Here is a 17,109-nt window from a genome sequence, read left to right as displayed (position 1 = left end):
ATTAAAGCGCCAACTCAGCAAACCTAGGTGACAAAGACCAATCAATCGAAGGTTTCCTCGTACGAACGACTGGGATTTCGTCTGTGACTACTACATCTAATCGCTCCAGTCTCTTTAGAATCTTCTCTCTTTTCAGATAATTTCGTGATTATAGTTTTCCAACCGCCGATGCAAATTTCGTTTGCTTCTCTCTCCCCTTTCCTGGGCTATAGATTCTTGCGCAAAACTATTCATCTCGATTATACAGGGACAGAAGCTTAAGCAAAGGTTTGAACTCTTTCTTTTTAATCTTCCTTCAGTAGTATCCTTGGCGCCACATTGTATTGCGTATTTCTTTTCGGTTGCAGTGAGTTATTTCGGCTCATACGCAACTTATTTTCCATTTTTATGTAGCCTAGGGTTTTTCGCATTCCTTTTCCCACTGGATTCTTCTTGCTGGAATTTTACATGCCGTGAGTGATGTGCGTGCTTTACAACTGTTGTTTGATTAACCATCGCGGCAGGTTAGTCTGATTCACAGTTGTTGATGAACTGAGGTTTCATTGAACTTCAGCGGTTTATGATGGATGATGGTTTGCTTTTTGCTTTTTTTTTTCCCCGTTTTATTTTTGGGGAATACGGAGCAAGTAAGGTAAGTCATCCTCACCCGACTCGTTTGACCCTTCCTTTCAGCCTCCTCTGCTGTTATTGAATTCTAAAATTTTAATCAACCATAATAATTATAAGTTCGGCGCCACAAGGGAAGAAGGCTTACATGAATTAGTGTTTAGTTGATCGTATTAATGATGCTCATTGGATCTTTTGTTTCAGCCTCCTCTGCTCTTATCAAATTCCGAAAGGTTAATCAACCATAGTAATTATAAGTTAGGCGCCGCGAGAGTAGAAGACTATGACATGAAATACTGATGTTTGTTTGATCGTAGTGATGATGCTCTTATTTAAGTTCTCTCATTATGCTTTCTTCGTTTTAATGTGGTTTTTAACGTCTTACTGGAGCCTCTGCTTGATCGCTATGTTATTTATGTTTTAATCCCTACTGAGTACATGCATGATAATGCTCTTTTTACCAGACAGTTAGATTGGTTGCACCAGAAATTGGAATGAGAAGATGTAATGTTGTTGTGATGTTGCACTCTTAGAAAAAGAAATACTATGAGCTTCCATCTTTTAACTCCGGAGTCTATTCATATTGGAAGTTATTGTCTCCCTTCACCGCATCTACTTCTATTGACTTGAAAAAAACATAAAATTTTGGTAATACTTTTTTATGCATTGTAAAATATATGCATGTGGGGTAATGCAATTCACGTAGCTAACTCCACATGATGGAACAAAGCTTGTTGTTGTTGTGTAGTAGTAGTAGTAGTAGTAAATTATGTGCATGTGTCACCCTGAGGACATGCTTCATAGAGTAGGAGCAATGCTCCAATTTAGCGTATGAAAGAAAATTGATATAACCATTTCCTAAGTTCCATATGGACGTTATTTTACATGGGGAGAAGATATCGTGCCTATATTTCATCAATAAACAAGTTACTGATAATTATGCCTCTCATGCTCTGTTGATTTGCATTTCCCCTCCCTAGTATAAGATGGAACAGAACTTGTTTGATGATGATTATTCACCTGAGGTAATTGACAAGGTGGAAACTAACTATGGTTATGGTTATTATATTTACTAGAGAAGGTGATGTGGGGTTTGCATGCTTGATTAGTTGACCATTCTATATTATTTGGTACCTGTGACTTAAAAACTCGCCATACCAACTTTGAGTTATCCAGTGGTTGAACTTAATTTTCCATGAAAGTATGATGCATGTATACTTTTACATTTAATGATGCCTCAAGATTTGGTTGTTTTGGGTGCCAAAACATGTGGGGATGGTTTTATGTTTTCTAATTTATCTCTCAGGGATTGTCATTACTTTATTTCCTATTACGCATAAGGTTTCTCATTGAACTATAATACTGAGTTTGAAGGATGGCCTTTAGAGTGTTCCTACATGTTGCCATTTCTTGTAGTTATTTAAATTAGTTAAATAACGAATATGATTGTCAATGCTGGATTGTTGTCCTTGTCTTTGTGGACTTCTTTATGTATCAAAAGCTAACATCCCTGTCTACTGTCAATTGAATTTGTTAGTTCTTCATGGTGCACATTATATTTGAGGACTATTTGTCATAACAGAAGGGTGATTTTCCTCTGTCAAATATTGTGCCTTACAGGTTTGACTAATTACATACAGTCAAGAGCAGACGGAAGGAAAGAGAGTTGAATGAGTGAATCAGAAGCATCTTAGACTTTTGGAGACACCACAAGGCGGGGAAATAGCAAATCATCAAGTTGATCAAGGAATGCAGACCACTTGTTACAAGAAATAATAATTTTTTGTCATCTCAGTTTGACGGGTGCTCTATGTTCTGCCATATCTCTTTATACGCCCCTTGAGTCCATAATCAGGTCAGGAAATATGTGGTTCCTAAACCTAGGCGTGGAGTCTGCAGGAACCTTCAGCTGGGCTATCTCCAGTTCAAGCATATTTGTGCTTGTTGCTCTTGTTCTCTCCATGTATCTGATTTTCGAGCATTTATCTGCCTATAATCAGCCGGAGGTTCAATCTTATGCCTTTTGGCCCCCTTTCCCCTCGTTTAATGCTTTTTACTATATTTGTCTAGTTTTCTTTAACATGGTTATTTCACCGCTGGTAATTTCCCTTCATATATGTGTATTCTTTTGTTCAGGAGCAGAAGTTTTTGATTGGCCTCATTTTAATGGTTCCTGTTTATGCACTGGAATCGGTAAGTAACATTTATTAAATAATATTTACCCTCTTTCTTTGTTGGTTTGTTAAATCTATCTGTTTCTCTATGAATATCCGTGTCAATGTATGTTGAATGCAATGCTCCTTTTCATTTTAAAACGCTAGGTTTCTTGGCCTTGTTTAGCTAATAATACAACTTTCGATAAAGCCTGGTTTGCATTTCCTGATTTCAGGCAAAAACTATTTGTTGTGAGCTACAGCAAACACAAGTATAGGCATATGTGCTTGATTGACTACAAAATAAAATCAGCTTTATAATTATTTTTTTTTTTTTTAAGTTTTCCATGAATAACACATCGTTGACTTCTAAATTTTATTATGCAGTTTTTATCACTACTTGATTCTAGTGCGGCATTCAACTGTGAAATTATCCGAGATTGCTATGAGGCTTTTGCATTATATTGCTTTGAGAGATACTTGATAGCTTGCTTAGGTATGTCAAACAGATTGTATGCCCAAATACTTCTCTCTGGTTGCAGCTGTAAACAGATTGTGCTTGTCTTACTTTTTGCTCAATTTTTTATGCTCATAGGTGGTGAGGACAAGACAATTCAGTTCATGGAAAGCATGAGTATAACGGATTACAAGAGTATAACGGATTACAACTCTCCTCTTCTAAAAGAAGCATATGCATACGGAGTTGTAGAGCATCCCTTTCCTTTAAACTGCCTCTTAAGAGATTGGTATCTTGGTCCCGACTTCTATAATGCTGTGAAAATTGGCATTGTGCAATATGTATGTGTGATTTGGTGGATTGAGATATGTAAAACCCCTTCCTCCTCAAATCAGAGTGTATCTTGTTCTGATGAATAAAACCTTTACTTCAGATGATACTAAAAATGATATGCGCATTGCTGGCAATGATCCTCCAGTCTTTCGGGGTGTATGGAGAGGGCAAGTTTGAATGGAAGTATGGGTAAGTTCAGCTAATGTATCAGTTTGTGTCTTGATATTGTTTGCTTGTGCATTGTGCATATCATAGGACATATTTCAATTCCTAAATATAAATTATGTTTTCCAATATAAATCACATATTGTATTTTCTTGGGATCACCAACTGAAAAGGTTAAATTACTATTTCTAGTTTTCTACCCTTTTCTTTTGATGGGGGAGGGCTACCTGCCATTAGAATTCTTGCGGTTTTTTTTTTTTTTCCGGACAAAGAATTCTTACAGTCTGATTCTCCTATTTACTTGCAGGTATCCCTACCTGGCAGTTGTTCTTAATTTTAGCCAGACATGGGCCTTGTACTGCCTTGTACAGTTCTATTCTGTTACTAAAGATAAATTGGAGCCAATTAAACCGCTGGCTAAGTTCCTAACTTTCAAGTCAATTGTCTTTCTGACATGGTGGCAAGGAGTGGCAGTCGCATTTCTTGTTTCAGTTGGAGCATTTAAAGGTTCGTTGGCGCAGGTGTTGAAAACACGTATACAAGACTACATTATCTGTATAGAGGTTAGTCATTGTGGGACTCTTCTATTTTTTATTCTCATTTATATTTCTTCATTATTAAACTGCTTAAATTCCCGGAAGTGCTGATATGTTGTATTATCTACGTGTTGTGGTTTGAGCAAGTTTAAGCTTTAATCAGCACCATGTGAGATCTATGAATGAAATCCTTTTGCCACTGGCAAATTTTACTGATGTGGATATGTAAATATTGAAAAGAATAATGTGAACTTTCAGGTAAATTGTGGATACCACAAATTGATTATTACCTATCTATCTATATAATTATTATAATCAAATACGTGTGGTGGATGAATTATGTATGAGCATGATCTTTTTACTGAACGGATGTATCAGCAGCCTTGTCTTCGTAAACATTCCATAAAATTTGATAAGGGATACAATTAGAATTGATGAATGGGCGGTAAACCGCCAAAATTAAGCAGTGTATAATACCTTGGGGAAGTATCATTTTTAGTTGGTGAGCTTTGTACTCTGTTTGCGCATGTTACGGTCATACTCGCACCTGGATTATACTGAGCTCTGCTCTTTCTTGGGAAATCGTTTCAGGTCAGTGAGCGCTTTGCTTTGGGACTGTCAGAAAGTGAAGAGTCAAGCCATTTTTTTTAAACTTTAGTTTGCTGTGTGATGCTTCTGTTTGAGCTTAAATTTTTCATTTTGCGTGGCGTATGCTATAGCGTTTCCATTCAATTAAGAAGTTTCGGGAGGGCCTTTTCTTTTAATCATGGTTTCCCGTTGTATAATTTGTTGGCAGATGGGCATAGCTGCTGTTGTGCACCTTTATGTGTTCCCTGCAGTACCTTACAAAAGGGGGGAGAGGTGTGTCCGTAATGTAGCGGTGATGGATGACTACGCATCGCTAGGGGCATTACCTGATCCCGAGGAGGTTCAAGACTCTGAACGTACAACCAAAATGCGGCTGGGACGACATGATGAGAGAGAGAGAATGAAATTTACTCACAGTGTTCGTGACGTGGTTGTTGGAAGTGGTGAAATTGTGAGATATGAACATATATATACAGTTTAAACTGAGCTATCTCAGTCATCCGCCTCAAACCTAATTTTTACCCCTTCTGTCACTATATTCCAGATTGTTGACGACATGAAATACACAGTTTCACATGTGGTAGAACCAGTTGAAAGGGGTATTGCGAGGATAAACAGAACATTCCATGAGATATCAGAGAACGTGAAACGGCATGAGGAGAGGAGGAGGAGTACTAAGGATGACAGCCATCTCGTACCGTTGCGGTCGTGGAGAACAGAATTTCCTGAGCTTCAAGATATTCTTGTGGAAGGGAGTATCAGTGACAGTGGCTTGCCCGGCGGAAAGAGGCGGCCCCCCCAATCCCGAGCCTCAACATCGAGGACGTGAATTTGGTATTTCCAGTTAAAATTAGAAGACATGGTCAAATGGATTTTGACATGATTTTTTTGACTACGTCCACAGGTAATTTGATGATTTTCCCCCTTCCGCTAAACGGTTCCTTAATTAGCATTAAGAACTTTTGGGCCGTCTCATGTACATAGCCTTTTTTTGTAAATTTATTTTTTGTGAAAGTAATGAACAGGTGGGAAAGAAAATGAATACGCATACAGTAACGTTTATGTCTTTGGATAGATAAAAATATAATCAATATATAAATCATAAAGAGTTAAGCTGTTTTTAAGTCATAAATGTGATTTATTTTAATATTTGTGTTTATATGGAGGGCGTATTATTGTTTTAATTATTGATTAATGATAATTATAAGTATTATATATGTTTTACATTTGGGGATAATCTTTCACGTCTAGCTTGAGTTTGGCCTTATCCTATAACCCTGCAAAGTTTACTGCAGAAAGAGTGAAAGGCCATGGTTTCGTCTGCATCGAGTTTCCGATCAGAAAGCTCGTAGTTCTTCTTTTTGGATGAAGAAGGCTCGTAATTCAAATCATCATATCTATCTTTAAGAGAAAAAATTTGTGCGTCCTCATGATTTGTTTTAAATTTGAATTAGGGACCTGTTTGAGTTTATTTTAGTCAAATTCTTATAGATTTAATTATCAAAGGCATTGATCCTTAACTGTTTGTTTGGATGAGAAGAAAAGTTGAGAGAAAAATGAACTGTGGGATCCACCTTATTTTCTTCATAATTTTTCTTTTCTTCCACTTTTTTTCTCTCATCCAAACAGGAAAAAAAACCACTTCTATTTTTATTTTCTTTCCTAGTTTTCCTTCTTTTTTTATTTTCTTTTATTTTCTTTCCATCTAAACACAGCATAAATAACCAGACCTTTTACTTTTTTATGACGTGGTTAACCAGAAGCTTATGTGGCCGGATGACATGTTAAAAATATGTTTTGAAAAATTATTTTATTCACAGAAGCAGGATGGCAAGAGTCGGCCTTTTTCTTATCCACCTCTACCGGCATTTATCCAGTGAAGTTTTCGTTCTTTTTTTTTTCCCCCCGGTTAATGTAACTTTTAGTCCTTTAAGTTTGTTCTTGGCCAATCAAGAAGCAAATGGTTCAAGTTTTGGTTGGATTATAAAATTTAATGTTTTAAATAAAAAGAAATTTAAAGAACTAAAATCTATAATTTAAAATTTGGGAGACTTTTAAAGAACTAAAGAATGCATTAATGTTTTTTTTTTTGTTGAAAGATTAACGCTCATATAGGATGGTCGAAGTTGGGCCTGAGCTAAGGCCTATTTGGGAATGAGTAATCCCGGCCCTATGCGCCATTTCTTTCTCCACGCGGAGGCGTGATCTGTTGACAACCGTACCATGAAAATAGGATAAACTAGTGGGGGCAAAAGTGTCAGCACGTCATAAAAAGACTTTAGGGTTTTTGAGCTGCCTGGCCACAATGCCTGCTGCGGCTGGACGAACGCCGGCCCCCTCCTCTTATATATATAACCATCTTCCGCGGTTCCTCTTACCATTTGCCCGCTCAGCCATTCAATTTCTCAGATCCGGCCATAGCATCCTCATTCTCTCTCTTTATGCTTGTTCTAGTTGTGTTTTTTTTTTTTTTTGGGGTCCTCGCCCATTCCATCTATCTTCTTTCTTCATATTGAATGCTGTGGGCAGTGATGAGTATCAGAGAAAGTCATGCACCACTCTGATGATTTTTATCAATCTGTGCTGATAAATTTCTCGTACCCATTCAATCTGAGCCCTATTTATTTTCACATCTGGAATTCTCTGTTTCTTGCAATATGAAGATCTCCTGTTTTTAAACCGATCGTTCTGGTTTCCGATGAAAGTGCGTTTGATTGGAGCCAAGTGATGGGGGTTCCTGTAACCCGAACCATGATGCGGACCGTATAGCTCTTGTAGCTTTTGGGGATAAAACTTTGGTTCCTGATGGTTCCTTTTTCTTAATCTTTTTTTTTCCTTTTTTGGTCACCGAACAATCGTTTTGCGTTCACCTCCTGAAACCTTTTAGAAACAACGCCTGATTTTGCAAATATTAAGATTATAAATCTGCTAATAGTATCATGTGGAGAACAAAGAACGCATCCAGCGCAGAACATTTTTATCTAATATCTCCAGAAGAATGAAAGGCCATCGGGTATTCGGGTGGAGAAAATGACATTTGATAAATTTGATGTAGGGTGAATTTTAGAAATTTTTGAGAAAAAGGTAAGATTTTGGATGGAACTAAAATTTTCTTTTTTAATCGCTATTTAGTTAGAAAAATCTCAACAACAAAAAAAAAGAGAAACGTTAAAATTCCGGACAAAAGTATGTCGCTGTTAATTTTTATTAAAATATAATAAATAAAACTGATTTCAAATTAAAGATATTTTTTAAAAAAATTATTTAATTTTGAGATTTTTAAGAGTATTTGGTTGGTTTCGTTTCTTTGTACTCGAAGAAGACGAGAATTTCTTCATCAAAAAAAAAGACGAGGAGAATTTGATCTAATTAAAAATTAAAGATAAAAATTGAGTGCTGAAAAATCCGATCGAAATATTTTTTTTTTTATTATAAAATTTTAGGAAAAGGGTCAGGCTTACTTACGATCCAAGGGCAGGACACCTAACGCTTGATTTACTGGGATCTATCTTTTTTTTACCAAAGGATCTGTACATGTAGTTTCTAAAATTTTTACTTTTTGTTACCTCTAATTGAACTTTTTACGACGATTTATGACCATTTTCCCCATGTCATTGATATTTTGGAGACCTTGCTTGAAATGGGCCGTAGGAGGCTTGAGTTATGAGCCGGGGCTGAGATCGACGGATGCTTACAAGTGTTTTATTTGTCATTACGATTGAAATCATTTATAAGCATGTTTTATGTAAGTCGAGATAAAATTCTTTTTACATATTTATTTCGTGTTTCATAAATCACGATTGAAAAGCTATTTATAAGCTATTCCAAACGAATCCAAAATCTCAAGTGGTGCTAGTGAATGCGAGTGTTTCATCTTCAGGGTTTTTTATGCGGCGTTATGAGTAATTAAGCAACTTCACATTCTCACGCTTCCCTGGAGGGTGGAGACAGTGGGTCAGGAACATGAGACCTAACCTATCATTTTGAAAGCCCTTCTGTAACATAAATAGCTTTAACTCAATTGAAAATGACAAATAATTTTATGATAATTTTTAAATGTCAGTTCAGGTCTTACTTTCTTCTCTTAATTAAAATTTTATACATTCGGACTTTATTTTTGTGCCTTTTTCCAAGTATTTTCTCGGTGAAATAAACTAACTAAATGGACAGTACAGTGTACATAATTTGACTATGCTGCCTCGCTTATGCGAAGGGAGAGTCAGGGTAGGCACGATGCATGTGCAATAGCACAATAATAATTAATGTGTTCTAAATGTTTCTGGAACTAAGCTCTCACCAATGCCTGCCCTTTTAGAGCAGCTGCTTTTGCATAGAACAACCGTCACTCTGCAAGCCCAATTGCAGATCTCTCTAGCTTGAAATCATACCTCTCACATTCAACGAAATCAGAACTAATCCGAAAAACCCATAAGCAATTCTGATTTATATTGACATAATCACGAAAATTGAGTTCCCTCAGTTCCGCTGTATAATATAACCAAAGGAATCCCGTAACTCCATAAGCCGTTTCATATTCAAGTATGACAGCAGTTAAAAAAGACAATCCTTCCGTCGTAGCTTTTCAGTGTAGTTTTGTTTTTGGGTTTTTTCTTCTGTCGCCCAAAAAAAATTACAGAATGATAAGTGAGTAATTATTATTTGTTAGATTATTCTGTTGTCACCGAAATTTTTTAATAATTATATTTCTTAATTATTTAGGACTTTGCAGCAATTCTTTCATCTATCCACAAGAAAACACAATACTACCTCTAATCCTATTTATAGAATTTCGTTTATAAACTATCAATGAAGCCTTGTGAACAGAATCTGAAGTAGTATATCTTACGCATTGCTTGTTCAAACGAAAAGTGCACAGAGTTATATTCGTGGGATCTGTGCCACACTAAGCTCCCGGAAACCGCGAAAACTAAATCGGAGGTTTTCAAAACTGTAAGTGTCGCGGGCATCCTCCTCTGTAAGTGATCTCCATTTCATGGTTTCTTCTTTACCAACACAAACAATCAAGAGACTGTGGTTAGTGGGGTCATTTATCATCGAAGCAGCAAAGGAAACTCGCCACCTTTATATTACGAGGTAAAAGAGAAATCGGAGCAGAAAAGGGGTGGGAACTTAGTACTATCACAAATTTAAGCCCAGATTTCAATAACTCAGTATGTAGAGTAGCTTCGCCGAGCGTTCAGTAATATTTAGCATAAACAGGAAAACGTAATCTTTCTTCATTTTATTCTCCTTTTTCTTGCTCCCAGCAATAAAACTTCACAAGTCACTAGATTTGAGTTTCAACGATCAGGTAAAAATCTGCCGATAGGAGACCATGATGTTTTGGAAACAGCGACAGCCTAACAACCAGCACCTGTACGAGTCTCTCTTCCACTAAACAAGAGCACAGCAGAGTCATCTTTGGCTGTAATATCAATCCCCTCTTTTATGTGCGTCACAAAAGTGGCAGCTTGACCAGCAATTCTGATAAGGTTCCAAACACCAAGATTCCTCATTTCCTCCTTCTCAATCTTCCCATCCCACAACTACTGCTCGTATAAATAGATTGGCCCGCAACCATTATAAGATTTTGAAGCTTTGGCAATTGGATAATCGTCCGAACCCAGATCGAATTTACCATAAGTATTTGCCGCTCTGTATTGGCTCTCGTATACAGAAAGGATCAGAAGAATTGTGATCCCAATAGATAAGGAGATGAAGCAGCCCATAAATTGGTGCAACTTGAAATAGTAATGAAGGCGACTTTCCAAATGATTTGATCATTCAGATGGGATTTCGGGATCGTTACGTGGGTTTTCGGATTCCAGGTCAAAGTCGCTTTTTGGGTAGGGCTTCGGACTCCCGTATCCAAATGAGAAACTATTCATAGTACTCCGCATCTCAATTTCAACTGTCAAGCCAATTACAGAGTGCAGGATGGAACGAGTATTGAAAGATCTAAGTTAGAAACGTCTGACGAATTCGAAGGACCCCAACGTGGAAGCTCCAAGTATACCGAGATTCTGATTGGACCGACCAAGATCGAAGTCGACAGAGAGAGAGAGAGGGCACGCATATATAAATCAGACTCTCAGCGATAAGTTTTGCAGTGTGTGACTCTGGAAGACGTGCGCCGCTGCAACTAAGAAACATGATGTCCAAATTCCGGGGATCTGCATTTCAACTTTCAATACTCGGGAAAAAAATTTCTGCCCAAAAAAAGACAGCCAGGAAAAAACTTTCTCACATTTCAGAACCCAAATCCACCGCTTCCACTTCCAGAATTTGTTTGTTGGCAACTAACTGAAGCCCGTAATTTTTTTGGACAGAGGACTTTGTTCATATACAAACTACAAGATCCTCATTTTCATAGAAGATTGAAGAAGGCACCCCTCTTTCATTCAATTCCTCAAGTTGTATGAAGTAATCATATCCTCCAATCTACATTAAACGTGATAGCTGGTCGATATATGCATGTTAACATAAAATATGAAGGTGCGTATCTAACAGTTTTGATTTTTTTTCCCCTTATTATCATGTCATACTCATAAGTTGATCGCAGACTTATTTATAGCAACTGCTGTTAATTCTATAAAAAAAAAAAAATTAAAGCTAGTCATTGTAAAGAGATACTGATTCTCTAAACAAATGACGGATTCAAAAGGAGGCAAAGGTGCTTGCCCCTCATGATTCTCACCATTCTTTGTGAATATTAAAGTATTTATAATCTTATTTTTTAAAAAAAAATGCTGAAATTAATTTTGGCCTTGCAATTTAATTTGTTGTAAATTCCAGTTCCGGCCCTAATTATCTGCTGCTTCCTGCACCCCTCGCTATTCTTAGCGAGGGCAAAATGGATCCTCTTTTATTGCAGTAGGATCCAATCATAAGAAAGAGTAGCAATGAATAAGATGGTGATTGACAAATTTTGTAAGTCTTGTTGACACACAAATACTAAGGAATAAGACAGTTTGAATGTTGCTGGACGTGCTAGTGAAGAAGGTAGATTAAACAGTATAAATTTACTAAAAAGAAGTAAAGGAAGCCTAAAGAAAGTACTTAATAAAGTTACCAGACAAGACATTTTAATTAAAAATTTATTTCAAGACTTGATTATTGACAGACTATAATTCAACGTGTAATTGATGCTGCAAAACCCACCGGATATACAAGGTTTATTATTATAGCGTTCATACACAAATGCAAGTACACGCAAGACCAAATGATGAAAAACAAACATTCCGAAACAATATAATGAAGAAGCATGTGGATTGTAGAACCACATTTATTTTGTGGTTGGATCGCTTCCAGGCGTGGAATATTATATGTACAAAATGCTTCACCTTCATTATACAAAGTTCTTTTCTTTTCTTTTGAATGAATCAAGCTAAGTTTACAAATGCATAACACAGCTTATCCCGGCCGGTTAAGCTCATTCAATTGATAAACTAGAGGTGACACATATAACATGAAAGCAACTGTGGGTTGGACTCTTCAATCATCACTTCAAGCAGACTTAAGCTTATCCAAGTTATAAATTTCCTGCAAGTTAAATAAACTTTGATTAGCTAGGTATACATATATATGTAGAAGGCACGAACAAAGGAATTAACGAGTATTATTATGTCCCCAAGTACTACAATACAATACAATATAGAAGCTTACTAAGATGCAGTGGACTTCGTGGAGAAAAGGCCCGAGTAAAGAAACCAACTCCTGCATCCCACCCTTTAGGGTATCATAGTCTTCATCTTTTGACTTGAGCAGATCCACAAAGGTTTGGCTATCTGGCACTAGTTTTAGAGCCACCTGCAATACATAGCATTTTTGAGTTATATCTCAATTGGATTTTGACCTTCAGAAAGAAACAATAGCAAATGAATGCTGATTTATCTAAGAACGATGCTATAACGCTCTTAATGTGAAGTTCTAAATATATGAGAGGTACACTCGTGAGATCAATAGTTATGATTAAAACTCGAGGTTACCAAAAAAAAAAAAAAAAACTATGTTGTTAGAAAGAGCAGGTGGTCTATATAGATTTGTACTTTGAAAGCAGCAGACGAAATCCAACCATGCCATGGTTTCAGAGTGTTATCATAACACTCTTCCACTACTTCCTCCATATTCTTCTCCCCATATTCTGCTACGCTCTGCAATAACGCCAACGCGAAATCCAGGGATCTGCACCGTCAAAATATGGACATATCATGCATATGTGACAGCACAATAATATTAATCTGTTCTAAATATTTCATGAAAAATTACTAAGGTCAGGTGAAAACATAAAAGGGGTATGAAAAGGTTTGACCTAGTGAGCCAAACAAAGGCTTTACTGCAGCTGGGCCCCTTTTTGGCGTTGCCTAGGCTTGTCTCTGTTCTCAATATCTCAACCAAGTTTGAGTTCACGGAGGGATTTGATTCATACGCCACTTCCAATCTCTACAATTAATATTGAAAGATAAGCAAATGTGCAAGTATACATGATGCGTTAGCTTAAAAACTGACAGTTAATCTAATAGCCTCATGCCAAAGAAACGGGGAAAACGAAAGTAATTAGAAAACCAAAATCATATGGATCATAAGAGGAGTGTGTTTGAGCCCTCAGAATAAGAGAAGCATGTTAATTAGTATCTATTCGTTAAGACCTTGATGTTTTGAGAAACGTCTTGTCTGAGAACAGTCATGGTTGGCCCTATCTTATCTGCAAAAGAGCATCAATCAATCATGCAAGATGTGTTAGGAGTGGCGTCACTTTCGTGGCTGAAGCTTTGGAACATAAATAGAGATGGGTGGTAATTGGTGGTCAGTAACAGTAACTCACCCAGAACTTGCAAGACTAGGTAACATAGAGATAAAAAAGGCTCGGTGGCGACGAAGGCTGTATCGCCATTATTATCTCCAGGTTTGGCTATAACAATCATCGACAGCTCCCCAATGGCACACCTTATCTCCGACTTCTGCTCCATCTTACTTCATCCTTCCATACCTCTCCCTAATATATATACACACAGACACATAGTGAGCGAGGGCAGGAGGGCTGGGGGGAGAGAGAACTCCTAGAAATTTAAAAAACGAGCTCTTTCGTGTAGTGAGAGTCTTGCAATTGCCACCTGTTGAATTTTTTGAAAACATCCAATAACATGGCGTCCCCACCCCCACCCCCCCTCACCCTCCTTCTTTGTTTATAATAGGGACAATGTGCTACCACGACCAAAATTTTGGGGGGGGGGGACAAAGAAAATACAACAATGGGCTATGATACTTGCTGTAGAAACCATTGATGGTGACATTATATATTTGACCTTGGAGTTATCTTTTCTATACATATTTGTACAGATCCTTCTTTTATAAAATATGATCTCCATAGATCTATCTGGTGTAGGTCCCATTCGCTCAAAAATTCAATAGGCAACAGAATCTATCTAGCCCTTTCATCGTCTCAGTCTTTCCTCAACCAGTTTGCCTTGTTATATCAAGTCGGTATCTTGACCTCCCCCCCCCCCCCAATATAACATATATAGTAGAAATTATACAATTTTTTTTTTTTTAAGAAGTTGATGTAAATCGCTATGAAATCATAACTTATCCTGTATATATAATGGTTTTTATGATGTTTTGTGGAGAAAAACTAAGACATCATGCATGGGTTTTTGGAATAAATTCAAGATATATATATAGACATCCGATCTTACAATTCAATTTTTTTGTCTGTCGCGCTTAATGTGTGGCTTGGATGACTGGGCTGAGCTAGTTTTATATCAAGTTTATACAAGCCGATGAACACTGGTACTAATTGCTATTGGGAAAGGGAAAAGAATAATCTCGAGTGATAAATTTTGGTTGAGATCGAAAGGCTTAAGGAGCATGTGACAAATACAATCGGTACTGATCACATGAATAGGATTTTTTTAAGCAGCAAATTGATGCTGTCTGGGAAACGATGGGGCACTGGATAAGCTTTAAAACGAGAGAGTGGCATGGAAGACAGAAACATTGAGATTTTCGAGTGCGAGGTTGCTGGAGAGGGAGGAAATGTACTGTTGTGTTGGGGCATCATGTGTATGACTCCTATTGGACGGCAAGCCTCAGGACGAACGGCATCCATATGTACTCCTCTTCACTTCATTTTTCTATACTTGTCTTTCCGTACGCAGGAATCCTGACCATGTGTGCCACAAATAATGCCATTTATTTTTATCAGTTACTTGTTCCACTACGAACACGATATGTAGCATTTCAAAAATTTTAACTTTGCATCACCCTACAATCATCGAGTCCAACCCCATTCATTCATTCATTTATTTATCCTCATCCATTCGTCCTTATCAACGATCTCTCGTATTTAATATTAGTTCATACCTATCAGCTATCAGCTTCCTGTTTCTCTCCCTCTTATAGGAGAAACTAGGGGAAGGCCGGTGTTCCTTCCTTTCTTGAAATATTCCAAGGCAAATAGTTGAGAATTGTAAAAGAGTGGGGCCAGCATTGTTACATCCCAGAAACTTACATACAGAAGCAAACACTAACACGCGCACATATAGCAAATGGGACTGCTTCCAATTAAAAAGTGGCTCACATACATGCATCACATAGATAATAGGTGTGTGTGTGTGTGTGTGTGAACGTTCGAGATTCTTTCGGATTTTTTCCCAACCAGTTCATTTGCCACCTGCTCCTATTCATATGAAGATGCATGACCCGCTCAAACTACCATTATTCACTTAATGAAATTCACCTTTTTTATATTAATATTAATCCATATTCTGTAGAGAACAAGGTAACTACTACTTGAGACTATCTCAAATAGAAAAATGGAATTGAATAGATACATGTCAAAGGTTAAAACCTTTGTAAAATTTGCGTTTTGAAAGAGACAAAAAGAGCATAGTGATCGACGTGTTTCATACCTAGGCATGAGATAGATGCGCGAGTTTTGTGGGTAACTTTTTACTCGAATTATTTGAAAAAATAAAAAAAAGAAGACATACTTTTAAAGAATTGAAGAATAACGAGTACTGGCTTGGCCGAACTTGAATGGGAAGCAATTGTTTAACGATTAGAAAAGAAGCGAGTAGCTGCTAGCTTGGCGTTTGTACCGTTTTGGGTGCTGAGGTGTGATGCGAAGTTCTCGGATCGAATGGGTAAAACACTGTTACTTAAAAAGGAAATTATACTTTATTTTTTGTCGGCAGATTACCCAACGCATTTAAATAGTGTCTTCGCCTCCGGGTCCCATTCGGTGCTCATCAGATCTAATCTGAGCGGTCCAAATTTAATACTATTAAATAATTATTTTTAAATAAAAAATTATATTTTTAAATAATGATTTAAGAGATTATTTTTATTTTTTATTCTATACCTATTAAATAATTATTTTTAAAAAATAAAAAAATCTGGACGGTCCAGATCTGATGAGCACCCAATGTAAATCCCTTCACCTCCACTGTTTTCTACCTTTTTTTTTCTTCTTAAATCTACTTGTTTTGCAGTGCGTTGCCATTCTTAATTAGAGTACATTTGTCCCTGTGGTAATTACAATTACACAAAAAGATAGTTTTAAGCCTTCATTTTCCACGAACTTATGCTCATGCATCTCTGTTAGGAGTGTTGCATACTTGCATTTTTAATCTTTTTATTTGTAATATATACTTGATTCCAATTAAAAGTTATCAGTGAAACTTTTCTTTAATTTGGGTAAAAAAATAACATTTAATTTTGGGGAATCTAATTCAGACAATTATAAATACAGGAATCAGCAAGACAGAAACAAGAGAATATGGGCCTACAAAATGGCAGTATAGGCTTACGTACTCAGTCTCAGTCTTGGGGGTACCACGCGCATGTGTGCTGTTTGCCTGTTTATGTGCGGCAACACCCCTTCCTGTTGTAATGGCTGCTGCTTGTTGAAAGATTCCATTGCTTATCCTTGATTGCTATCTCCCTTTTTCGTTCATATGAACAGAGTTTCGAAGGGTCACCAACTCAGAAATTTACTTGCAAGAATATTCATAAATTATCAACTAACAATCTTTTCCATGTGTAATACCTAAAGCCACATCCGAGGCAGATCCAGCAGGATTCCGGACATTTTGCCATTGCATGGTTAGGTCTCAACTCTTTAACTTAAAATATAATACTCCTCCGGTCCTAATTATAAGACCCAATTGACTTTTTGAGGAGATTAAGGAATTAAGTTAAGTTGGTTATTTATAATAATAAGTGTTGTCATTCCTAAAATATCCTTACTAATTAAGTATATTGGCTAAAA

The 17,109-nt window shown here is 36.9% G+C and overlaps 1 protein-coding gene, 1 non-coding gene and 1 pseudogene across 4 annotated transcripts; 2 read left to right on the top strand and 1 right to left on the bottom strand.

The window, feature by feature from the left end:
* Positions 1-79: 79 nt before the first annotated feature.
* On the top strand, positions 80-5,966 carry LOC114750542 (protein LAZ1 homolog 1). 3 transcript variants are annotated; one of them, XM_028939136.1, is made up of 10 exons: positions 80-267; positions 394-503; positions 2,227-2,612; positions 2,743-2,799; positions 3,147-3,255; positions 3,355-3,557; positions 3,650-3,738; positions 4,022-4,277; positions 5,047-5,289; positions 5,383-5,966. In XM_028939136.1, exons 3-10 carry the CDS (start codon positions 2,472-2,474, stop codon positions 5,665-5,667), a joined length of 1,383 nt encoding a protein of 460 aa, XP_028794969.1. In that variant the 5' UTR covers positions 80-267; positions 394-503; positions 2,227-2,471; the 3' UTR covers positions 5,668-5,966. The 3 variants fall into 3 exon arrangements, with proteins under 3 accessions (XP_028794969.1, XP_028794967.1, XP_028794970.1); XM_028939134.1 differs by lacking the exon at positions 394-503; XM_028939137.1 differs by lacking the exons at positions 80-267; positions 394-503 and adding an exon at positions 575-942.
* Positions 5,967-7,361: 1,395 nt separating this feature from the next.
* LOC114750543 (small nucleolar RNA Z221/R21b) lies at positions 7,362-7,456 on the top strand. The gene has a single exon (XR_003740673.1). It is a non-coding gene; the product is annotated as a small nucleolar RNA Z221/R21b (small nucleolar RNA).
* Positions 7,457-12,344: 4,888 nt separating this feature from the next.
* Positions 12,345-13,825, bottom strand: LOC114750532 (glycolipid transfer protein 3-like; annotated as a pseudogene).
* Between the last annotated feature and the right edge of the window lie 3,284 nt (positions 13,826-17,109).

The sequence above is a fragment of the Neltuma alba genome, unplaced genomic scaffold (genome assembly GCF_004799145.2).
Source record: "Neltuma alba isolate B1F8T4 unplaced genomic scaffold, ASM479914v2 tig00006516_pilon, whole genome shotgun sequence".
Classification (NCBI taxonomy): Eukaryota; Viridiplantae; Streptophyta; class Magnoliopsida; order Fabales; family Fabaceae; genus Neltuma; species Neltuma alba.
This window is presented reverse-complemented; position numbering and strand designations above follow the sequence as displayed.